The sequence below is a fragment of the Protopterus annectens genome, chromosome 11.part0, assembly GCF_019279795.1.
Source record: "Protopterus annectens isolate FY-2018-M chromosome 11.part0, PAN1.0, whole genome shotgun sequence".
Lineage (NCBI taxonomy): Eukaryota > Metazoa > Chordata > Ceratodontiformes > Protopteridae > Protopterus > Protopterus annectens.
Genome location: NC_056745.1, coordinates 311644792 through 311671401, shown reverse-complemented (window position 1 = coordinate 311671401; position 26610 = coordinate 311644792). Strand labels below are relative to the sequence as shown.

General features: G+C 39.8%; 1 protein-coding gene across 1 annotated transcript in view; it reads right to left on the bottom strand.

Moving 5' to 3' along the window:
- Nucleotides 1–26610, bottom strand: part of NEDD1 (NEDD1 gamma-tubulin ring complex targeting factor) — a 955822-nt gene that overhangs the window by 74132 nt on the left and 855080 nt on the right. The window contains exon 14 of the mRNA XM_044087817.1: nucleotides 1913–1979. Coding sequence (XP_043943752.1) covers nucleotides 1913–1979 — 67 coding nt within the window. The remainder of the gene's footprint in view (nucleotides 1–1912; nucleotides 1980–26610) is intronic.

The window sequence follows — 26610 nt, the reverse complement described above, 5'->3', positions numbered from 1 at the left end:
AACATGCAGACTCCGCACAGAAGGCACTCCAGCCAAGAATCGAGAACCTCTTGCTGTGAGGCAACAACGTTAATCGTTGCACCACTACAACAGTCACCACCATGTAGCAACTACGGCCTGGAAATCCTCTTGTATATAGGAGTTACTTGCAAGGGTATTTCATCCAGATCCAAAGAAGTGATCATACTCCTATACTCAGCTCTAGTCAGACCCATTAGACTGCAGTCCTTCCACTTCCTCTTCTCTAGATTAATACTCATCCTTCCAAATGACTATCTGTTTCAAAGAAAGAGGATGCACAACTGTATAGTATCTTCCGCATACTGTCGTCCTGTTTTGAACACCAGGCCACTTGTGGCAGTGGGCAAGCTGAACTAGTTGAAGAATTCTCTGCTCTTTTTAAAAAGATGGAACTGGATGATGTAGTAACCATCACCATTTATGGGAGAGAGCTTTTCTCCTCAAATACCCATAATATGATAATAAATAAAATAATTGGTTTTACACAATGGTGCTAATCACTAACCCAGATAACAAAATATACAAGTATGCATGTATATATGTAAACAAATATCACGACAAATGATAAAAAGTAGTGCACTACACCTCTGTAAACACAAGTGTCAAGACTATCTGACTGCGAATAGCATTTTGCAATGGATTTGTTAACAGCCAATAAAGAAAGACAAACGATTTCTTGTTACCTGAACAAAGCAGTGGAATACAAACATCAATTTTGCGAAAACTGCAAAAATGGAAAACAATAAAAGTCTTCTCAGTCTCACTGGGATTTTCTTAGCTAAACCATTTTTTTACTACTCAGATTCTAATCCTGTGACTGACAGCAGTCACTTTTAAACTCCTCTCTCTGCACCTGTGCAAAACAAACAAATTTTTATCAGTTTCAGATACCTTGAGAGTCTGATGTGGTATGTAATACTAAAAAATAATAAAATGCTTTTCAGTCTCATTGGGATTTTCTTAGCTAAAACACTTTTGTACTACACAGTCTAATTTTGTGACTCATAGCAGTCAGTTACTGTTCTTCTGCATCTCTGTAAAATTAACACACTATGACAGTTTCATAAACTTTGGGTTCCTGACATGCTATGCTATACTGATTTCGGACTGAATTTGCATTCAGAGGACAATATGTATTACAGAGCTTGTGGTTCTCCCAAAATACATTTTTTTCTTTGAGTACAGTTTTTATCTTTAGTTACAGTCTAGTATTTCCTAAAATGCCATGAAAATGACCTGACTTTAGATTCCTGCCTGCTGTGCTGTCTTGGTATCATGCTCAGGTCAAATACCCACAAGGAGCATAACTGTCGTTATGCTACTTTCATTTTCCTCTCCTTGCTGTAAGTAACCATTGCCATAACACCATGCTGTCCAGCCTTGCTTACAGCCACAAGAAAAACATGTGTTTTCCTCTTTTGCAGAATGCAGTGCAGCAGACTAGTTGAATCTCAATAGTCCTCCCGAACAAGAACTAAGGAACTTTCCTCCAAGGCCATTAGCACTGTAGCCAGAATCATCACAACTGTATCTGATGGGTTATACAATGGATAATTTCTGCACGAATTAACCTGACTAGTAGAGTAGCTATTACCTACCTTAGACACACATGTTCCTTTTCATTTTAGGTTTAAAGCGTCTTCTCGAAACAGGTCCCATTGTGTGTTAACGCATACTTTGTGGGTAGAATTTTTGAACTATGACTCATTACTCGGTCATCAACAATAATAATTAAACTGCCTCACTGTTTATTTACTGCAAACACTATCATTTGTTGTTTGCTGGCAAGAAATTCTGTTGCACTGAAACTGCCAGCCAAACTTAGGGATTATTACAAACCATCCAAATCAAAATCCATCATTACTGAGAGAGAGAGAAAATGTATACATACCAGCTGCGTCTGAAACTGTTTAATCATCTCCAGCTGCAAGTTTACAATGTCTCTGTGCCATGCTTCCCTGATAAAAAAAGTTGTAAATTATTTTTTAGGATGTAACAGTATTCCTACAATTGTGCAACATAAACATCATATTAAAAAGCTACCTGAAAAGGAAATACAGAGACAAGCTCTCATTAACGCTGTCCAATGCTTCCCTGTTTTAACCTACCAACTTCGTCCCATTTACTTTCATATGCGTTCAGGCAATATTAAATGACCTGTACAAGAACTACATTAGCAGGGAATTATAAGATTCACTGCATAGTATAAAACAGCAGAAATAGCAAAAGAAAAAATAATTACCGTATCTTGAGTTAATGAATGATGCCCCTCAATACAATGTCAGCGCAGTTTCTAAGATGATCATTAACTGGTTTCTATCAGAGGCATTTCTTACTTGAGGCACAGAATGAAGTTTTAATGAGAAGGTAAGCAGCATAAATCTAATGAGTTATCAAATGCACTGTTTGAGAGCTGTCAAATTAAGAGCAGTGACCTTTAACCTAAAAGAAGACTTCACAGCATTAAAAAAAATCATTACAACTTAATTTTACACTAGACTGTCCATAGTGACTAGCCACTACAGTAGACACCCTATTACCCAGTTCTTGCTGGGAGCAGAACTTAGGCTGGATAAATGAATGGTGGGTTAATCAGAAAAAGCATACAAAATAGCATTTATAGGTTATAAATCAGTTAGAATAACATGATTTGTGTAAGCATGCATTTTTTAAATAAATATGAAGTCTAAAACTCAAATGTCTGTAATTATTTAACCCAGAGGAGATGGAAGTGTTGTACTCTGTTGTCTTTTGCTAGGGCTATGGCAGAAAATTGACATCCGATTAAAGAGAGTCTGGATAAGATGGAGTCTACTGTATAAGTTTGCTAGACAAACATTCAAAAAGATCAAGTGATACCATGCAAAAGCTCTTCTAAAACAGGACTTCTTATCCTTGACAATTTTAAGTAAACTTCAAGAACTATAAGTTTGCAGTATCCTTCTAATTAAATTCATCAATTAACTACGAAAGTGCAATAATTGCAAGAATCTTCTAAGAAGCACCTATGGCTTGAAAATGACAGTGGAAAGGTAAAACAAGCAAATAGGAGTGCTTATCAGTGAGTTATAAAGCAAGCAATAATGCCCAAAAGGGTGTGTATTGTTTCCACAATAACACATACTCTGGAAGGCGTTACAGTGGTTAAAGAATGGGCTGTCTGTAAAACTGTTGTTTTACTTATTATTTTTTATTACTGTATTGTTTATATATTTTTGATGTGAAATAGCTCCTCCTCCTATTGTTTCAAAGTTGCTGTAGTATATGTAAATTATGTTGGAGGAATCATTTTACATCCAAAATATAACATTTAAAAATATATCCGTATAATTTACTTTATTTTTCAGTCCCTTATTCCTAAAATGTGCAGTTTGCTGCCAGGAAGTCACTAAATAATGACACAGATTTAACTTTCAGACTTTATTTCCTTCTGAAAATTTATGCTAACAGAAATCCAGTTATTTAAGCTACTTTGTAATTTTATAAGAACAATAAATAAAAAGAAGTTATTTACTCACCATAACATTCCATCTATGTTGTTCACTTTCATTCTTCCTCAACTGGTGGGTTCAGATTGGATCCCTTGGATCCGACTTGGCTGTTGATAAAGCTCATGGCAGCCAAAAAACTCTCAAGCCCTTACCTATAATGCACAAACCTCATGTACTTCAGATCTTGTTTGTGGATTTTACTAGAAAGGAAACATTACATTCAAACAGGAAGATGTATCTGGAGCTCAATATAAAGGACAGTGATGTCCTCTAACCACTCATTCTTCCAGGAACTTTCAAAGGATGGGGGTTGGTGGGTGGGGGGTTGAGAAAGAATGAAAATGGACAACACAGATAGAATGTTATGGTGAGTACATAAATTCTTTATCTGATGTTATCAACTTTCATTGTATCCTCAACTGATGGGACACAGTCCCCAGCTTCCTAAGATCCCAAGTGGACTCAAGGAAGGATATTTTTGAGCACAACTGAACCAAATGATGGTTCACATCTGGAGAATATATCTAATTTGTAACGAGTAACATAGGTATGGGGAGTAGCCCAAGCTGCTGCTGCGCATATATCACTCATGGACATTCCAGACTGAAGTACTGGAGAAGACGCCATGGATCTAGTGGAATAAGCCCGTAATGGTTTTGGTAAGGTAATGCCCAATTTGTTATAAATAAATGAAATACAATCAGACAGCCACCTGGCTAAACTTACTTTGGAAACTGGCTTCCCTAATTTTAATTCTGCAAACAAGACAATTGGTCAGTTTTTCTGATGTCTTTTGTTCTAAGCAGAAAAAACGTAATTGTCTGTGCACATCCAATAAATGCAGCATGTATTCACCCCTGTTAGCAAATTTAGGAAATAATACTGGCAAATTAATGGACTGATTGATATTAGATTCTGACACCACCCTAGGAAGAAAGGATGCATTAGTTTGTAATGCAACTCTAGCCTTGTGAAAAATCAAGTATGGAGCTTTTGAGGACAAGGCTTAAATCTCAAAAAATTGTCTGGCAGAAGTAATGGCTACGAGAAAAAAGGTATTTAAGGTCACACTTAGCTGCTGGTGCAAAGGGGGAATGAGTAAGACCTTGCAGTACCAGATTCAGATCCCATGGGGGAGTAGGGTCTTTAAAATTAGGTCTTAGAAGAAGAGTGCCTCTCAAAAAGGATTTGCAGAGCTTATGAGAAATGGTAGAGGAATCCTCAAATCCAATGTGAAAATTTAATATTACTGCTTACTGAACCTTAACTGTTGAGGAACTAGCTCCTTCCTTAAAAAGGAGAGTCAACAATTCAAGATTGTTATGTATGGGAGCTGAAAAAGGATCAGCATTATTTTGACAAGCCTAGTAAACAAGACTTTGCTACTTACTGGAGTACATTATTTGTGTAGAGGGTTTACGGGAAAGATAAAAGTACATGTTGGACAAGTGAAGACAGCATAGGTTGTCTGGCTATTAATGTTGGAGAAGCCAGGCTGTCAGCCTAAGGTTTGATATGTCTGAATGAATCATGCCTGTAGGGTGATACAGGTCTGGAGTCGGATCCAGAATCCAAGGTTGATGTAGTAACTGAAGCCAAAGGAAGGGGAACCAACTCTGTCAAGGCCAGTAAGGCGCAAGGAGGATGACTTTGGTTTTCAACATGGCAGCTTTCTGTAGGAATTTCAGAATTAGCGGAATTGGTGGATAAGCATAAAGAAGACCGGGTGGCCAATCATGAAGAGCAGTACCCCTCCCTGACTCCCCCGTGGGGGGATTAGGGCAAAGTAGATGCTGCATTTGGCATTTTGGGGAGAAACAAAAAGATTGCAGCAAGAGTGGCCCCACTGATGGAAAATCCCTTCCGTTACATTCTTGTTATGGGACCACTTATGAGGTAGAAGACTGCACCTGCTCAGCTTGTCTACTATCACACGTTGGACTTCTCTGGAATGTGCATTGCTATACGAAAGGGGTTGGATGAGATCTCCAACTGCCACACTCTGAGTGCTTCTCGACAAGAAGGGGTATGATCTGGTTCCTCCTTGTTGATTGATGTACCGTACTACTGGCATACTGTCTGTTTGAATTGCAATCATCCCCAAAAGGAGAGAATTCTAAAGGGATTGTAATGCTAAAAGCACTTCTGTCATCTCTAGGACATGATATGCAAGGTGGCCTCTTTGGGGGACCAAGTGCTCTGGACGGTTAGCCCCAGAAAATGCCCCCCCATCCCAACTAGGAAGTGTCGGTGGTCACTATGGCCTTGGGCTGAAGGGGAAAGGAGCAGATGGTCTTGTAGGACCTGATCTGATTGAATTCACCACTGGAGATGCTTCTTGCATGTGTGGGTGATTTGTATTGAAGTTGACATGGGTTGGTAAAGAATTGACCATTGTGTTGGCAGCATCCACTGTAGAATCCTCATGTAAAATCTGGTAGAAGTACTAGTGTTATTGTCACTGGCATTGATCCTAGAGCTTGAAGGACCAATTGGGCTGAAATCTTGGTACTGCAGATTATTTTTCTGATGGGTGATTTTATAGTCTGAACTCTTAACAGAGGCAGTGAGGCTATCATTGACCTTGTGTTGAACAGTGCTCCTATAAATTCGAAGTTTTGAGTTGGTTCCAGTTGACAGTTTTCGTAGTTTATCATTATTCTCAGATGAGAACATGTCTGGAGAACCTGAGCTCTTGCCTTTATTAACTGATGCCTGGTCGGGGCAGTAATGAACCAGTCACCTAGATATGAAAACACCCGGAATCCCTGCAGTCTCAAGTGAACTGCTACTACTGCCATACATTTGGTAAACACCATGGAGGCTCTGGTGAGACCGAAAGGCAGACCACTGAATTGGTAATGACTGGCTCCCAGCCTGAAGAGTAAAAACCTTCTGGATTGCCTGCTCATCTTCAAATGACAGTACGCATCCTGACAAGCACATCCAGTCATCCTTGCCCAGAAAGTAAAGTATGGACTGAACAGTGTCCATCCGGAACTTGGTGTGTCGAACTGACTCAAGTTGCTGAGATCCAAAATTGGTCCCCAGTCCTGTTTTCTGTGGCACTAAAGTTCTGGATTATAACTGGGCTGGTGGGACTTTTTGGATTACTCTTATTTCTAGCAACTTTTATACCTGAATTGCTGCTTGTTCCCCCTGATTGAGGGGAACAGCAGAGATTTTTCTTGAAACTGGAGGACGAAGGGAAAAGGGTATTATATTAATTATCCTCTGCACCCTAGTGTCTGTCATTTCTAGCTAGGCTCTCTGGTATAGGGACAGTTGACCCCTGGTTGCCTCCAGAGGAGGGCAATCTGGCCTCCTTTCAGAAACACTGGAAGGGTCTGCCAGAGAAAGAATCTCTGAAACGCTGGTTTTGCAAGCCACCTCTGCCATGGGGGTGGTGTCTACCATTAGTGTTCCCTCTCTACACCTGGGGGAATTACCTCCACATGTCCTGGAAAGGTTCCTGGGATTTCTTGAACCACATCTTTCGATCACATTGCTGATTCCTAGAAAAGGATCTTTGAGGGGTCAAAAAATGTATGCCCACAGCAGACAGTGCCTTTCCATCCTTCTTACACCTAGATAATGGGTCCTTCATTTTGGGGTCAAAGACATGCCACCAAAAAGAGCACTGATGAATGAAGACTTGAAGGGCGCCACAAAATCACATAATCCAGACATGCCTCCTCATAGAATGCCTGAACTCACTGCCCTTGAAAGAATTGGAAATAGATTGCAGGGCAGCCAACTGAGAAGTCATGGACGATTGTATGTCTTCACAAATGGATCCTGAGAGGTTATTTGACAGCTCCTTAATCAAATCCCTCTGTATATGTGCCAAGTAATTCACTGACTTTAAGGCAAAGGTCGCCGAATCATTAACATGATTCCTAAACTTCGACCACGAACCAAATGTTCCCAATGCTGTAAATCCAAAGAAACCTCCGCTCGGGTAATGAGGCAAGCACCAAAAAATTTTATTAACAGTTCAATAACAGTTCAATTCACAAAAAACACGAATATCCAAGCCTGTTAGTCCGGTTAAGCGCTTTCATCCGCAATACAAGCAGATTTCATCAGAACCAGTAACTAAAATTTAGGCATGCCCCCAATGAATTATATGAGTTTTTGTTTAACCTCAGAGAAAGACTGTTTAATCTCAGAGAAAGATTTTTAAACACGTAAAACATGGTAAATTTGCACAGTAGATTTTTATACTTGCAGAAAATAGTACTAAACATTATCTGTTAAATGTTCAAATGTTTAAATGTTTTTGTCTTATTTCATTATTAAATCAATTAACTAATTTTTTTGGCGCCGGAAACGCCTTAAAAGGAATGCAATTAGTTTTAGTTACTGGTTCTGATGAAATCTGCTTGTATTGCGGATGAAAGCACTTAACCGGAATAACAGGCTTGGATATTCGTGTTTTTTGTGAATTGAACTGTTATTGAACTGTTAATAAAATTTTTTGGTGCTTGCCTCATTACCCGAGCAGAGGTTTCTTTGGATTTACAGCATTGGGAACATTTGGTTCGTGGTCGTGGTACGATTCCTAAACTTGTCCATCACCTGCAACTCCCTGTTGGAGGGATGAACAGTGGAACTCTCTTCGGCAAGTTCCTTTTTAGTGGCTGCTGCCATGACCAACAACATTATCACTTTCCCCCAAAACTGTCTGTCCACAGGTTGTGCCATAATTTTGCCTGGTCTTGGAGGCATTGGTTCAATAGTGTCAGAATCTTTCCATGCCCACCGAGAGATCAATTCAATGAGCTCATCAGCGAGCGGAGTCACCCAAAAGGTAGATGGGCCAGTAACGAAAGCTTCAAGAAATACTGACTCCTTGGACGAAGGGTTGCTGAATGTCCAGTCACCTCTCTGTTTTATAATTTCAAGGATGTCTCCAAATGAGACATTTTTAGAAGGTGACTTTGAGGACCCTTCACCCTCATTGAAGTCTGTATCATCTGTGAAAGACTCCTCTGGGGAGTTCAAGTGCTTTTTCTTACACGTCTTCTTCTTGGGAACCTTCTCAGTTGAATGCTCTGGGGAGGTATCACAAGAAGTTGGGATACCCTGTTGGGAAGCATGGGGTGTCAGTACTGGCTACCCTTTGGAAAGGAGGAATGAGATTCCGAGTGCAGAGACGTTAAGGCTCCAGACTGAGGATCAAAGGGGGCAAGAACCGTATTGTTTTGCTGAGTCAGACAATATTCTCTCCATAGCCTCAAAGACCGACCATCCCAGACAGGGAGTGGACCTCAGATCTGAAAAGACAAGATTTTGGACCATTGTCCCATCCCTGCTCCAAAGATAATCTCCCTGAGGCAGAAGCAGGAACCGAATTAACCTGTGCCAAGACTCCAAAGCATACAAACGACTCTGATAACTTTGGAGTCGACTCCAACACTCTGATCAGACAGGGAAGCCTCAGCTCCGACACCTCTCCGGATCTGACTGAAATGAAGTCAGATCCAAGGACTCACGAGTTGGAGGAAAAACTTGTAAAGGGGGTGTAATGGAAGATTGGACCTCCTGACCTGAAGAGGTAGGAGCTGGAAAAGCACCTGTCAGACTCTGTGTTGAGAGAATCTTTCTCACCACTCTCTCCCACATGTTCATCCGTTAAACTCCTAGAAGAGCAAGTGGATGTAACAGAGGGGGACCTGGGTCTCTCCAAAAAGGGAGAGGGGACCGGTTCACCAAAGGGGAGTATCTGATCTTTGGCAGGAAATACAACTCAAAGGAGTAGCTGGATCGATTCTCTTTCACCGGACCCAAAGAAGTGACAAATATTTCTTCTTCTGTTTCAGATCCAATGTTGAGGTCAGATAAAACAAATCCCTTTTTCTCTGTTTCGGATATGAGTTTAGGTCTGATAGGATACGAGAGAGAGGTCGGATCGGATTAAAGTCTTTTTCTTGACTGCTCCAAAGCCTTGGAGGAAGAAGTAGAAGGACATGGAAAAGGAGACATAGGCTTCTTAGATTTTGTTGGCGACATAGCTCCAGATAAAGCATCTCCAAAAGAAGAAAGAAGCAACCCTTTTAGAATTAGTTTTTTTCCTTTCAGTCAGACCTCTGGGATTAAGTGTAGTCCTCTTCTAGACGGAGAGGACCAAGGCAGTGTGTGTGTGTGTGTGTGTGTGTGTGTGTGTGTGTGCGTGTGTGTGTGTGTGTGTGTGTGTGTGTGTGTGTGTGTGTGTGTGTGTGTGTGTGTGTGTGTGCGTGTGTGTGTATTTTTTTTTTTTTGGAGAAAGATACAAAAAATACAGAAATTATCAATAATGGTAATAACAGAGACTAAACGAAGTGCAGAAGTGGGAAAAAGAATACTATCAATAGTATTCAACAGTAGAGGCTGTACGGAGAAGAAAAGTAATATAAAAATTATTTCAACTAGTAAAAGGATTAAAAAGTGAAATGATAAGGTAAGGATATAAAAAAAACCTAAGAATTTTAAAGACTGGTTAAGAAAAGAGAAACTAATAAAAAGGACTTCGTTCCAACACGTTTTAAGGTTTTATTACACCAACATCCACCAGATTGAGCGCTTTCATCTGCCCTAAGCAGATTTCTTCAGAATACTTAATAATCAGTGTCAAACATTTTTATACTGTTCTTAAATTACATAATTATTCAATAAAAATTAATTAATTTAAAATTATACAATTAGTCTCTAAAATTGCCAAAAACATTTAACCCTTTGTTAACTTCATATACTTCTTTCCAAGTTTGGTGTTAAAGTGCTACTGTGCATATTAATACATAGGTATTCTAACAGTATTAAAACAAATATATACCTAATGCAATATGTTTATAATATAAATACAAGTGACAATAAAATAAAATAAAATAGAAATTGATATGACTATGGTCAAAATTCAATAAAATAATCAGTTCAAATTTTGTTGACATGTTAGAGTCAATAAATCAGTCAGTAAATTTGCCATTTTAGAGTCCATTAAAATGGATATGGATGGAGGTGATTTGAAAAACCATTTATTAGTTAAAGAGATTAAATGGCAGTTGAGACTGAAATCAAATTTTAGGCCAGGTCTCAATGAATACATTAACATTAAGGCTATACTTGTGGATAAAGCTGCCACAATTTAAAAACATTATTTTTGAAAATGCAGTGTGTATTTTTTTAAAGTATATATTTTTTGAAAATACAGTTTACATATATATTTTTTAAGAATACAGTTTGTAATTTTAAAAGTATAGTGTGCATTTTTTAAAAGACACAATTTACATTTAAAAACATAATTTACATAAGAAATGTGTCTTTCCTTTCCCCTTTCTCATTTCACCTATTTACCTATACTATTAAATTTTCCTATTTCTTATTTTTCATTACAACTTTTGATTATTCCTTGGCTTTCTGATATTATTACAAGATTAATATAACCTGCATTTATAGTATAATTGAATTTTAAACCCTCATAGATTTATACATTTGAGCAAATAAATATTAGGTAATTTTTAGCATAAATTAACATGAGCACTTTTCTTAGAAACATGAAACATGTCAACAAAATTTGAACTGATTATTTTATTGAATTTTGACCATAGTCATATCAATTTCTATTTTATTTTATTTTATTGTCACTTGTATTTATATTATAAACATATTGCATTAGGTATATATTTGTTTTAATACTGTTAGAATACCTATGTATTAATATGCACAGTAGCACTTTAACACCAAATTTGGAAAGAAGTATATGAAGTTAACAAAGGGTTAAATGTTTTTGGCAATTTTAGAGACTAATTGTATAATTTTAAATTAATTAATTTTTATTGAATAATTATGTAATTTAAGAACAGTATAAAAATGTTTGGCACTGATTATTAAGTATTCTGAAGAAATCTGCTTAGGGCAGATGAAAGCGCTCAATCTGGTGGATGTTGGTGTAATAAAGCCTTAAAACGTGTTGGAACGAAGTCCTTTTTATTGGTTACTTGTCGTATGTTTGATTTCTTTAAGAAAAGAGAAACTGACAACTTAAAATGCCTAATTATTCGTGAGTAATGGTCACCAACCACGTCTTTCACGTAAAGAGGCAAATGAGATCTGAGGTATTATAGGGGGTGGTGCGTTATGGGTAAGGAAGAAGCTTGAAAGTTTTTTGGTTGCCACAAGCTTTAGCACTGGCCTAGTCGGATCTGAACCCATCAGAGGAGGATAGAATGAAAACTAACATCAAATAATCCGTTACTATTTTTGAGCCTTTGTTCTCCCTTTATTTCAGGCTTTATCCAGACATCTTGAGCTAAGAGGTTGAGAGGTATGTAAAACTCTTATCTGCTGCTGCCATTGATCAATCACTCACACACAAACACACACACACTTGCTCTTCAGAAAAATGCATCCAAAAACAAATCCTATTAAAAGGAATTCTGTAATTTTACAACAGCAATATTTAAAATGTGTTCCTATTTTGAGCCTTTGTTCCCCCTTTTATTTTAAGCTTTATCCAGATATCCTGAGCCAAGAGGTTGAGAGGTACGCAAACCTCTTAACTACTGTTGCTGCCAGTGCTTGATCATTTTTCTCTCTCATTCACACACAACTCGCTTTCTTACATACAAATACGTATTCGCTTACACACAGACAGAAACTTAAGTGCTGTTTAGTGACTGTAAAATAATGGCTCAATCGATCTTGAGCTCACTGGCATGCGCCACACACACACAAACACACAATCATTTTTTATATATTTTACACTCGCTGAACAGCAAAAGCACTGCTTAGCAAGTGCAAAATGATGGCGAATGTTAGGTTATTTTCAGTTACAAGCTTCATGGCAGCTTGATATGCTGCTGTGAAGCAACTAACTTGTTTTTTTGTGTGCATTATCTGTATATTAACACCCTGATGGAGAATGTTCATTCTCCAGTCAGGGTGCTGATCTACAGGTCGCCCATTCTTTAAACTCAGAATACCAAGACAAATACATCTGAAGTCCATAATGCAGCATAGCTAATGTTTATATGCAAGTGCAATATCCATTTTAATAACTTAAAATAATTAAGTGAACAAAATGAGACAAGAAATGTTAAGTATTCAAAATTGTTGCTGCAAGCAGCACAAGATGAAGACAACAGCATGTGACATGTATCTTTTAGAAGGTTACACAATTTTTTGAAGAATATATTACACATATACTCTTCATCCCCATTTTTACCTGAAAACAGTATGGCAAACCATACAAGGCAGATAATGTACATTTCAATAATCTTTTTATTACACTGTACTACTACACTATCAATTACCAAACACCTTAAAGAGAAACACACTAAACACTTTTTGACTCAGAGTGCCCTTTGTCTTTATATTTGTTATGCACAATCATTAAATCTTTCCTACTTATACAAACATCTCCCAAATCTAGAGACATATGCTTGCCAAAACTGAACAGAGGCCAATAATCAAAGAAGTGAGGGGGAGGGAGCAGTCATCTTTGGAATTTTTAGGTACCAAGCAGTCCTAAGGCCTGTGACATATAACTCTAAAGATGTCAGAGATACAGCAAACAGATAGGAGATTTGTTTACAGGGATACTGGATTAACTCTTCATGTCAGATTGAAGAGTTTCACAATCTAGGAGGATTTTGAAGTGCAGCCACTAGTCCTTCATATTGACAGGAGCCAGGTGAATTGGTTTGGACAACACATGAGCATCACTGAAGGTATGCCAGGCAAAATTCACTGTGAGGAAACCCTCAGTCAGATAAGGACATGTTGGAAAGAATACATCTTTCAGTTTGCTTGCCTGGGAACATCTAAAGAGCTCATATGACAAAGTTGGACACTATTACTGACTTGCTATCTGTGTGACCAGTAACCATTTGAAATGGGACCCACTAGAAGGAATCCCAAAACATGGAGACTGAACAGCTGAAAAAATGGACTTACATATGCTAAGTCTGAGATGGTCAATTCCTGAAATATTCCCTTTTCTCCAAGGTATGGAGATCTCAGAGTTGGCATATATAACTCTGTGGGGGGTTTGGGGGCTTACCCCCTGCAAAAATGAATTTTAAAGAAGAATAATAATGCTCAGAATTTGTTCTTTTCCATGATTAGAGATTTGTTTTAGTCTATCAGCATTCAGCATAACAAGTGCTAACATTTCAATTGGGAACTGTGTGACCCTCACCAGGACATGGGGTTTAGAAAATAAAATGATTTTCATCCTATGGCAAGTTGGGTATTTCAGGTGGCATCATTTTGTCTTTAGGATTTGTAATATGAAATATATTGCACAGTTCAGTTCACAACTCTGCAGTAGTTTCTTAATTTGTTTTCAAATCCTTGGACAATACTGGTTCTTTATGGCCAACAACTGCTGGATGAGAATCTTGGGCTTTCAGTAGCATTAATTCTTTTTGGTGATGAGATACAACTATTCTGTTGTGCTTGAACTTCATGACCTCTATATGGGTAATTTAATCCCTGTAATGGGAATGCACGCAAATCCATATGCACTGCTGACTACTGTTATGGCTAGCCTTTTATAGCAATCTTTCTTGTATAAACCTTTTGAATTCTTGCCCCTTCTATGCTGTCATTACTAGCTTCAGAATGACCCACAGATGCCTGAAAGCATCATTTAAATGTTCAGTTTGTTCTTTTTAAGTTGCGTTCAACATAGCCACATGCATGTTCTTTCCTGGTCTGTACTGTAATCTTAAACAGTGTTCTTTGCAATCTTTATAGAAGATTTTTTTGAATATGGTCTGCAAAGACTTGTAGTCAATCTCAAGTGACATTTGCCTTCCATATATGTGGTTGTTAAAATTCTCACATGTATAAAAATGGGACAACATTTCTTTCTTAGCTTGTGATATCTGGTTTGTGCACCTGCTAGTGCAGGAGTATCCAACCCGCAGCCCTCAGAGCTCTTCCATGCGGCCCGCGACCCTTAAATTTAAATTTAATTTTAATTTAACTTTTTTTCCGTGTGTTTACACGTCCGCGTATTTTTGCTGTTCTGCGCATGCGCCAACTTTCTTTTTTTCACGTTTTTTTCATGCCAGCGTCTTTCTGCTGGTATGCGCATGCGCGAAAACACCGTTCGGGTGTTTTTATATTACTGGTAAACTAAAGAAAAGCTGAAGCGAGATCGTGGAGAGAGGATTTACTATTTCGTTGTGTACACACTAACTACACTACAACATATCCAAAGGTAAGTTAAGTATTTTGACACTGTGTCTGCTCCCTTAGTTTAGAATGGGTTAAGTCTGGAAGGTGCATTTTTGGAGTTTTTTTTGTATTAGTGGCCAGTTTGAAAGGGATCTGGCTGAGTGCTGTCTGTATTTCTGAGGGTATACTTGACAATCTGCATTAGGGTCTTGTCTTTAAAGGTGGACAACATCCAGTATTAGAGACTGTAAGGGTGGCAGTGACTCATTTCATACTGTAATGTAAGCCATTGTCCATTCTTTATTGTAGGTAGTACATTGGTGTTTTTTGTTGTTAGCTCAGTTGATGAAGCATGGTGGTATTAGTAACGGAGTTTGCAACAATAAGTCCATTAATGGCTATGGAACATCTGGCTTCTGGAGTGAGGAGATCCGATATCAAATAATCTGCTTTAAGTTCTCCTACCTAATACTTTGTTAACTTGGGTCTCTAAGTAGAGTGAGAGCAAGAAGAATATAACATTATTCCTAAGAATTGGAGGTGGTTGTAGGCAAAATGTTGAGGGATCAGTGATGACAGGGATAAGGGCATGTTTAATTTTTTTGTGCAGCTTGACTGTAGTTGTGTTGGTATTTACAGCAAGCTAGCCTAACTAGTTCCAAAGTACTGCAAAATCAAACTGTAGCTTTCTAATTATTTCATGAGTTGAATTCCCATACCTGGTGACTGTAATGTATGTAGATGTGGTTTTCAAGTGTCAGGAAGTCATTATTAATAAATGAGAATACAATGGCTCCAAGAATGGACACTTGTGGGACTCTGCAAGAAATGTTTCCATTTACTGAGGAATCATAAGCTCCACATGTGGTGTAGGATTGATTGGATGGGTAGTTATGAAACTACTGTAAACCTCTGGAGAGAAGCTGAGTATTGTATACCTATTTAGTAATTGCTTACAACTGACTGTTTCAAAGCCTGTATTGAGGTCAAGAAGTATTGTACCAGTTATCAGACCAGACATGGTACTGTAATTGGAATGGAAGCAGTGTTTGACAGTCATTCGCAAGTGATTCTTTTTCCAAGTAATTTTGCTAGTGGGCAACTGTTGGCAGTAGGGTAGAAGTCTGAGGGATATTCTACTAACCATTAAGAGATTTTCAATGTCAAATAGTTTCATAATTTTATTAGGTTTAATAGTTGCTTCACACTTAGGTCCCGAGTAACACATGGGACTTGCAAGTTCATGTGTAGCTCAAACATTTTGTAATAATTGTAGTACTACATTAACAGAGTATAACCTAGTACTAGCTTTTTATTTATTAGTACTGGTTGATAATAATTTTATCACTACTACTATTTATGATAGTTTGGATGAACTTGGGTTCTTAGTTTAAACTTAAAGCTAAAATGTCCGTTTTTAAACGAAAATACTTTTATGTATTTTATGCATTTTGTTAATTCTAAGAAACTATTGTACTTAATTATAGGTTCATAGGTTCATACTAGGCTATCTGCCCAAGGGCATTTATAAGCCTAGCCCATAGTTATGTGGCTTTCGCCACCCCTTTAGTTTGAATAAAACTATGCCTATTATTTTGCTGTGCCTCTGTCAAGCAGTGACACTGAAGTAATCCCTGGGGTATATCTGCGATCTCCCATCCATTGGTCAAGATTCCTCTTGAACAAGGCCAGCGAGGTGCTCTGCCTCACATGTACCGGGATTTTGTTCCACAGCATAGGGAGTCTCTGGGTGATGAATCTGTCCCTCCAGCACGTTCTATTAATAACCGTGTCAAGGTTTAAGTCTCCCGCCCTTGTGGTTCTGAGGGATCTAGATTTTTTGAGGTGAAGCATATTCATCAAATCTGGGTTTGACATGGCCTTATATGTCAGGCACAGGTCACCTCTGAACAAGCGGTATGAGACTGAATAGAGCTGGAGTTCTTTTAGTCGGGCAGCATAAGACATATTTTTGAGACCCTTTATCCTTTTGGTGAGGAACTTTTGGGGCCTTTCCAGCTGCTGCAGGTGTCGGGTCAGATACATTCCGAATGGGGCATTGTACTCAATCATAGGTCTAATGAGTGATGAGTACAGGGGGACGATGACCTCCCTTGATCTAGATGTGAATCCCTTCATGATCAGGTGGGCAATGTAGAAGGTTTTCCTAACTACTTTAGCAACATGAGTGTCAAACGAAAGGCTACTGTCAACCTGGGTCCCCAGATCCCTGATGACTTCTTCTGTGTTCAGTGGATTGCCACCTATATGGTAGCTAAGGGTAACCTTGTTTTTCCCGAAGGGTATAACTATGCATTTCTTGGCGTTTAACTTTAGGCCATGGCTCTGGCACCAGTTATCCGTTTCTGTGAGGCCCTTCTGAAGGATATCTGTGTCAGATGTGTTTTCGACTATGGCGCCCAGTTTGCAGTCATCTGCAAACTTTGTCAGCCATAACCCTCCTGTGTTTGCTTGTACTTCAGAAAAGTAGATGCCGAACAAGAGTGGACCCAGGACTGAGCCCTGTGGGTCACCACTTGTGACAGGCTTTGAGTCTGACATGGCTCCAGCAACTCTGACCCTGTGGGTTCTGTCACTTAGCCAGTTTGCAACCCATCTTGTCATGTATGGGTTTACATTCAAGCTGATGAGTTTTTCGATGATACCTGAGTGGGGTATTGTGTCGAAGGCCATTGCCAGGTCGAGGTAGGCTGTATGGACTGCCTTTCCCTCATCAATGGCCTTGGTGACTGTCTCGAAAAAGTCAACCAAGTTTAAAAGGCATGATCTGCCTTTGACAAAGCCAAACTGGGTTGGATCCAAAGTCTGCAAGTTCCCTATGTCTTTATTTATGAGTTCCATTATGATCCTCTCCATGGCTTTGCAGATAAGGCTTGTCAAGCTAATGGGACGGTAATTTCCAGGGTCGGTGGAGGCACCGCCCTTGTGAAGTGGGACCACAGTCGCCGTGCGCCACTCCTTGGGTACGTATCCTGAGGTGAGGCTAAGATTAAACAGCTGTCCTAAATGTGGGTTTAATTCCTCATTGAGTTCGTGGAGCACACAGCCGGGGACACCATCCGGTCCCATGGATGCTGTGTTTTTTGCCTTAGAGAGGGCAGTTCTCACCTGGGCATTGGAGATGTTTGGGGGGCTACAATCCTCTGGTATAGTTATCTCTCCTTTTGGGGGGGGAGAAGTTTGCACTGAACCTGTCAGCCAGTATGTTGGCAATGTGTGTAGGTTCAGTAATCTTCACATCATTTTGAACTAATTCTGAGCATATCTGGGAGTTTCCTCCTAGGTTTCTAACATAGCTAAAGAAGGCCTTATGATTGTCTTTTGAGTCCTTGGCGATTGTTCTCTCAAAATTTGCCTTGGATGATTTTATGAGAGCTCTTAGTTTTTTACTTATAATGATCAAAGGTGTCTTACCTTTCAAGGATTTTGCTCTATCTTGTAGTAGCTTCCTCCTTTTGTTGTAGAGCTTGTTTATGGCTGGGGTCCACCAGACTGGACGCTTGCCTTTGGTACAAAGAGTCTTAGTTTTGTTTGGGATTGCCTGATCCATTCAGTCCTGTAGGTGCTGGTAGAAGGCATTTGTAAGTGATTCAGCGGTTTGAGTAATGTTTACCACTGGCTCAGGGGCCTTAAAGTAGACCACACTAGTTTTTAGAAGTGTGAAGTCGGCTTTTGAGAAGTTTTTCACTGTGGTCTTTTTTATTTCAGGTGGGGGCAGGATGAGGACCTCCAGCAAGATTAGTTTATGATCTGATCTCACCAGTGAGGGGTATACTTCCGGTGTTGAACATTGTGATCCCATGTTCATGATGATGAGATCAAGTATGTTTTCTCCTCTTGTGGGGATGGTGACTAGTTGTTCCATGGCATTTGAGTTTATGAACTCCAGGAACCTTTGGGCTAGAGTGTTTGGGCTTGAGTAGTGTTCCCAGTCTATATTAGGGTAGTTGAAGTCACCTAGTATGATGGTGTTTGGAGATACATTTATCCCCTCCAATGTTTTCAGGAAGGCCATGTGAGGTTCCTGAGTTTGAGAGGGTGGCCTGTAACATGCTACAAATTGCAGAGCAGTCTTGCCTATGGTTAATTGCACCTGGATGGTCTCCGATGCATCGTGCGTTGCCACCAACCTTGAGGTGTGGGTGTTCTTTATGAATATGGACACCCCCCTCCTTTCTTGGTGTTGTCCGGATTTTGGGGCCGGAACGCATGATATGAGGTGAAACCTGATAGTGCTGGGGTGCTCTCAGGAGCCTTGAACCAGGTTTCTGTCACAGCACAGACATCGATGTTCTCCATACTGAGAAGGGCCTCGAGTGCGTGCATCTTGAGATTGAGACTTCTGGCATTGAGCAGCATTACCCTTAGTTTTTTCCTTTTTGTGTTCTAGGGTGGTAGGTTTAGAATTTGAGCCTTGCCTAAAAAGGCACTATGGGGTGGCAAGAGCCTTTGCCAATATCCGAAGCCTAGGGGTGACAGGTGCAAGCCGTCCCTTGGCAGCGTGGCTTGTCCAGCATGTCATCCCAGGCAGACAGACATTGGATCCCCTATGAATGACACCAGAATTTAAGCCAATTATTAAAGCTGATCATCTTATCACTGTATTGTGGCATCATTCTAGGTGAAGGTAGGATACTGCTCAAGGTCAGGGTCATACCTGCCTGGGCTACATAATCAGAGAGCTCCTCAATGTCTCTTTTCATGTAGTCCAAGGAGATACGTCTCAGGTCATTGACACCAGCGTGGACAATGACTGAGTCGTACTTGTACCTGCTGTTGAGAGACCTGAGTGCTTGCGTTATGTGGCGGATTCTAGCACCCGACAGGCAGCTTACTGTGACCTTCTCCTTACTCAGTCTGGTGAGCGGGACATCAGTGTGTCTGACTATGGAGTCACCTATGACAAGTATGTTTGGTGTTGTATTTGGCCTTAAGGGCAGTGACTGCTTTGCACACTGATTTTGTTGTTTATGTGTTGTTTGTGTGGTGTATTGAGTTTGTAGTTGCTTGGGTGTCTGTTTTGGAGGCCTCTGCTGTTTAGGTACATTTTTACTCAGAGCCTCCGAGTATGTCTTAGTGTGTTTATGTGTTTGATTCAGTGGTGTGGTTGAGTTATGTGAGACTGGTATTGTGGTGTGTGTAGTTGCCTTCTCCTCCTGCCTGGTCTTGCCAGTCCTGAGTTGAGAGAGCTCAGCCTCCAGTCTGGCTAAATAGCTGCATCTCTCACAAGTGTTAGTGTTACGTGGGAGGAGGAGAGGGTTGTCTGTGTACATGAGGCAATTGTAACATTGTCTCAGAATTCCCAGATTCACCAACTGGGCAGGAGAGGACGCCAGCATCTGACCCTTCGACATGCTAGAAAGAATTATGAGTTGGTATGAGACAGAAAAGTAGTGGGCTTAGCAGGGAAGTGGGCACTCCTGGGGGGTTTTGCTAGTGAGAGATTTGTATAATATAGGAGTGCTTGACCTGCAAAGAGAATGCTTATAAGACAAGGGATATGCTTATATGACAAGTGCTGAGCTTTTTGAGAAGAAAAAGCTATTTGGAACAAGTGCTGCACTTTTTAGTGAAGGTGTAAACTGTTTAGGTTCCTAACAGAGCAGTTCTAAGAGAAAAATTGAAGAACACACTTTCTGGAGCCAGAAAGAGTTTAACCTTGTTTAACCGGCGCTGCCCGATGCTGCTCTAGTGGCAACTCCTCACTAAATCGCGCTAAAGCACGTTAAAGCGTGCTTGATAGCAGGGGCTGGAAAGAAGCAGGAATAGACCCAAAACGGACAATAAAACTACAGTTTCAAGTCAGTAACCACCTCTACGGGGGGCAGGGAAGCTGCTCAATGTTATTCACTGCCACTGATCAATAGAGAGACCCTCCTTCAGCCCAAGCAATAATGGCCTCACAGAAACTTTCAAACAGTTCAGGAACAGCAAGCCTGTAACTGAACTTTTTTAACTCTCAGAAAAGTGGGAAAAAAGCAAGATTTTTTTTTTTTTTGTTTTTTACAGAGATAGCAGAGGTTCACAAGTAATATCAAGTTATAACAGTGCAGTAAATGACCCCACACAAGAGTGCTAGGTCAAGGACAAAAAATATGCAAGTTTTAAGAAAAAAACGATTTAAAATGAAGTGCAAACAGGAAATTTAGCAAACAACTTTTGGTTGTGCTCTAAATACAGCTACTAATACAGAAATCAAGTTTAACAAGCCAGAAAATGCTCAAGCTAGGCAGCTATGCAGAAAAACTTAGCAAATAAACAGAGAAAAATACTTAAAATCTCAAAAGTGGCTCCCTTCTTCTCTCAGCGTTTTTTCCTCTTGGAGGGTGCTTCACCAACAGCCAACAAGCCTGAAAAGACCTTAATCAATTAATGTTTTTAGTACTGGATGTACTGTTAATGGATTATATTTTTTATTTTTAAAGAACATCTTATATTGATTCCACCTTTATTTATAATAGGAAGATCTTGGTCAAAAATCTTAATAGTTCTTGTTTTTGAACTTATTATTTTAGCGTGAGCAATTGATCACATTAGACCGCATTAACCTGAGGTCTCTTGTTTTTTTTTTTGCTCTTCAGTTAATGTGAGACCTTTTTTTTTTTTTTTTTTGGTCCTCACTTGCCGTTTGCCCCCAGACCATTTCTGTTGACTCAATGCGGCCCTTGCAACTGAAAAGGTTGGACACCCCTGTGCTAGTGCATTTTAGTCCTATGCTACAAGTTTATATCTTAGCATCAGGACTGCACCAGCTCAACACCGACAAGCATCTACTTTCAGCATACCTGGTACAGTTATATATTCAGACTAGGTGTGACAGTAACAATCCTTTTCAATTATTTCAAAAGTTTTGCAGTGTTGACCAGTCCCAATTTGCACCATCCTCCTAGGAGCTTTCTCAAAGGCAAGTAACACTTGACACATTTGGTAAGAACTTTGCTAAATACTGCACCATACTCAAGAAACTTCATCAAACCTATTTTATCCTTTAGTTTAGGCATCTCCCCTATTGCTTGTACTTTCTCATTATCTGGATTAAGGCCATCTAAGGCTAACACAAAAGGCGCACATATTTAGTATCAGTAACACAGCTGACATTTGCTTCTATTTAATGTTCGATTATAATGCCTCAGTTAAACTAGTAGTTGGACCAATCTAGAGTCAAGTTCCTGCTTGCTTTAATCCTTGACCGGCAAAATCATTCACAATACAGATAGCACTATTTGGACTACAGCTCTATAGAGCTGAAAACATAGATTAGCCTGAAAAATCTTTATCTTACCAAAGTCATGCTGAACTTTTCTATCCAGCTTATCAGCCAATAATCTTGAGCAGCAATCAAAACAGAAACATTTTTGGATTCTGGCACTGTGGGTACAACTTTAACAGACAGTAACGGATAATGCTCTCTTCTGATACAGAATTTTAGGTATTTCTGCTTTGTTGCTATGATCCCATGATTATAATCCTTCATGAAACTTCTGAAAGCTTTACAATTGCAACCAACATATCATTGCATTTAAGCTCTTGCTCTTTTCTTTCTTAAAAATACCTAAACTCTTTTGGGTGCATTTAAAACTGGTATTGCAACTGGAAATATTTTTAAAACATATACTTATCTGTTCAAAATTAAATTACAAAATAAAGTTAGCCCAGAAAAAAGAAGTTATGTTCTCACCATAACGTTCCATGTGTGTTGTCCATCTCACCTTCATTCTCACTAAGGTTGGGTTCAGATCAGAACCTCGGACCAGACTCGGTCTTATATACAAACTAGCGCGTAGATAACCCCTATCCCATCATGCACCAGGAGAGTCCCCCAGTTCAAAAATAATGGTAGCTTAATACCTTACAGAGGAATCAAGAAGGTCAGAGATTGCTAGTAACCAATTGTATCAACTCGGTCTTCCTAGAGCAAAAGGCTGGGGGAAAGGTGGGTGGGATGTAAGAATGAAGATGAGATGGACAACACACATGGAACATTATGGTGAGTAAATTAAGTTCTTTGTGTGTTGGTGTCCTATCTCGCCTTCATTCTTACTAGGGTTGGGACAGTGTCCCTAGCACCATCTTTCTTGGGTGGTTCACGGGGGACTATTCTTCAGAACTGTGGAAGCAAGGAGACCCTGTTCCTGGAGGCCAAATCGACTTTGTAATGAGTGAAAAATGTATGTGGCCTTGCCCATGTTGCTGCAGTACAAATGGTATCAATAGGCAGTCTAGCCCAAAAGGCGGAAGAGGTTGGAATGGCTCATGGAGAATGACCTTTTACTTTATGGGAAAGATCCTTGTTTTGAGATTTGTAAATGAAGGTTATACAATCTGAGAGCCATTTTGAAAGTGTCACTTTAGAAACTGGAGCACCTTTCTTTGAATGTGAAAAGGATACAAAAAGTTGGTCAGATTTTCTGAAGTCCTTTGTCCTATGTAAGTAGAAGCGTAACTATGTGCGTCTAGTTGGTGAAACATGTATTCCACCTTATTCTCATAGTTAGGAAAAAATACTGGTAGTTCTACGGATTGGTTCAAATTAGATTCTGAACATACTTTGGGTAAAAAGGAAGGGTTTGTTCATAAAGATTACTCTGTCTCTGTGGAAAAGCATGTACGGGGGCTTTATTGTCAAGGCTTGTAAGCTCTGACACCCTTCTAGCAGAAGTAATAGCTATTAAAAGAATAGTTTTTCAAGTCAAAAATTTGAGATTGCAAGATGATGCTGGCTCAAATGGGGGAAAATCAAATGGGATAAGACAAAACTCAAGTCCCGTGGTGCTGAAGGGTCTTTAATAGGTGGCCTTAATAAAAAAGTACCTTTACGAGTGTCTATATTAAAAGACACCTCTTGGTCAACACAGAGAGAGAACGCACTAAAGCGCAAATGCTCAAAACAGCGATTTCTTTCCCTGGGAAAGAAATCGTTCACGCACACATGCGCACACACACCCACACCCACACACACACTTTCAAACATAACGTGGGAGGCTTCACCCCCCCACACCCCAATGTGGGGGGGCTGCGCCCCCCATACCCCAACTAAATATACCAACTCTGAGATCACACTACAGTGAGGAAAGGGGCAAACACATGGAGATGGCCAAGCAATTGCTTTCTCAAGGAAAGAAATTGATGTTTTGCGCATTCGCTCTTTATGTGTCGACCAAGAGGTGTTCGATGAAACACCTCTTTGTTCTTTTAATATAGACCCCTTTAAGAAAGGCTTTGCATAGTCTGTGGGACATAATATTGAGGCCTGATTCACCTAAATGGAAACTGGATATAGCTGCTAACTGAACCCGAATAGTAACTGCAGCTGCGCCTTCATTGAATAGTTTTGCCAAAAATTCTAGAATGGAAGCTATTGGGGCAGAAAAGGGATCAATGTGATTATTTGAAGCCCATAAAGAAAATCTTTTCCATTTGCTTCTATACATCTTTCTCGTTGAAGCCTTATGACACAAAATTAGGATATGTTTTACTGAAGGAGAAGGATTAGGGAGCCTGGCTATGGTTGGAATTGGAGCAGCCAAGCTGTCAACTTGTGGGTTTGAAGGGAGGGATGCAGTGTCCCTGATGCATGAGTCAGGAGGTCCAGAAACGGATCAAGAAACCAATGCTTATCCTGGAGATGAGGCCACAGGAAGGGGAACTAGATTTGAGGAGGTCAGTGTGGGGCAATGAGTATTAAGTTCCTTCCCGAGTAATTGGCTTTCTGAAGAACTTTGGGTATCAACAGAAAGGGAGGAAAAGCATAGAGGAGACCCGAGGGCCAATCGTATACAAGTGCATCCCTTGGTGACTCCCCTAGAGGGCGGATCAGGACAAAGTAGCTGTTGCATTTGGTGTTCATGGATGTGGCAAAATGGTCACAGCAAAGCTGCTCCCATTTGTGGAAAATCTTTTCCACCATTTCCTGTTTTAGGGACCACTTGTGAGGCATCAGAATTGCTTTGCTGAGCCTGTCTGCAATCACATTGCATTTCCCCAGGATATGCATTATTAACAGAAAGCACTGGAAGGAGGTTGCCCAGTACCATACTCTCAGGGTCTCCTGACAAAGGGGGTAAGAGCTGGTCCCCTCCTTATTTATGTACCATACAACTGACATGTCTGTCTGTATCACAATAGTCCCCAGCAGAAGAGAGTCTTGGATTGCCTGCAACACTAAAAGCACCACTCTCATCTCTAGGACATCGATGTGCAAATGAGCCTTGTGATCCTGCCAAGTGCCTTGCACTGTCTTTCCCCGATAATGCCCCCCCACCCTGGTAAGCATCTGTGGTCACTGTGGCTAGTGGTTGGGGAAGTACAAAGGGTCAACCTAGCGTGACATGAGTGGAGTAAAGCCACCAATGAAGGTCTTTTTTACAAGATTCCGTTATCAATACTTTGTGATACATAGGCAGCTCCTGCATCGACCACTGAGTGGACAGTAGCCACTGGAGAATTCTCATTTGCAGACGTACTAATGGAATCAAGGGCATTGCTGCTGCCATGGTCCCCAGGACGTTCAGAACTGTCCTTGCTTGTGCTTTTTTCTTGGAAAGAAGACTTGAGACCTGATGGTGTAGAACTTGTACTCTTTCCAGAGGAAGTTTGGCCATCATCTTTGTTGTATCTAATTCTGCTCTTATAAAAACGATACGCTGAGATGGCAGCAAGGCAGATTTTTCATAGCTTATTGTGATTCCTATGTAACAGCAGAGCTGCTAGGTGGTGTCTCTCGCTTTTTCTAGTGGATGCTAAGTGGTGGTGGTTAGGAGCCTGTCATCTAAGTATGGAAACACTCAGAATCCTAGGCATCTCAAGTGAGCTGCAACTACTGGTATACACTTGGTGAACACTCTGGGGGCTGTAGTGAGGTCAAAGGCCAGAGCTTGAAAATGGTACTGGCTGGCTCCCAGCCGAAAGCACAGGTGTCTCCTGGATTATCTATCCATCTTTATGTGGTAGTATGCATCCTGGAGATCTACTGAGCACTCCTAATCGTCTTGTTCCAGAAAAGGGAGAAATGACTGCAGTGTTACAATCCAGAACTTGGACTTTCTTACAGATTTAACAGTCAAAAGTCCACAAGGGACTATAAAAACAAATAAAGAAAAAAAAATAATAAATAACCGGACCACCAAGGTAATATGCTGAACTTTAATAGTACCAAACAACTGAGCGCTTTTGCCAGAATCAAAGTCTGGCTTCTTCAGAGTCATCTGGTACAACACCAAACAAAGTTTAAATAACATTTCATATTGCCAACACCAATCAGCTGTGGTTAATTTAATGACATCATTCAGGTGTCTTAGCAATTTAAACAAAACTCATAATATACAAAGTCAAGTTGATAAAAAAAATCTATATGTACACATATAATACAACTTCATAACATATCACCTAAACATTAAAATATATATATATAAATTGTCTACAGAACATGAAGAATATATAATATGGAAGACAATATAAAATATAAATTACAAAATACAATTCATCATACTATTAACCATAACCTAAATGTAACAACCTTAAATTTTACTGACCCTCAATTTTAAAATGGGCATTAAGGTAGTGCTATCATTTAAACCTGGTGAATTTCAGGCATTTAATCTTATCTGCCATTGCAATTCCTTTGCTTCTACCTCATCATTGAAGTCCCCCCCCCCTATTCCATTCTTTCTTACAGATTTGTTTAGGTTGCTGAGATCCAGAATTGGTCTCCAGTCTCCTGTTTTCTTGGGAACTACAAAGAATCTTGAGTAAGTTCCAGATTTTATTTGGTCTGCGGGGACTGTTTGGATAACTCTTTTGTCTAGCAGCTTTTGAATTTCTAGAGTTGCCTGTTCCCTTTGAGTGGGTGGAATGTCAAGGATGTTTTTTATGTTTGGGACAGGGAAGAAAAAGGGTATGGAGTAACCACAGGATA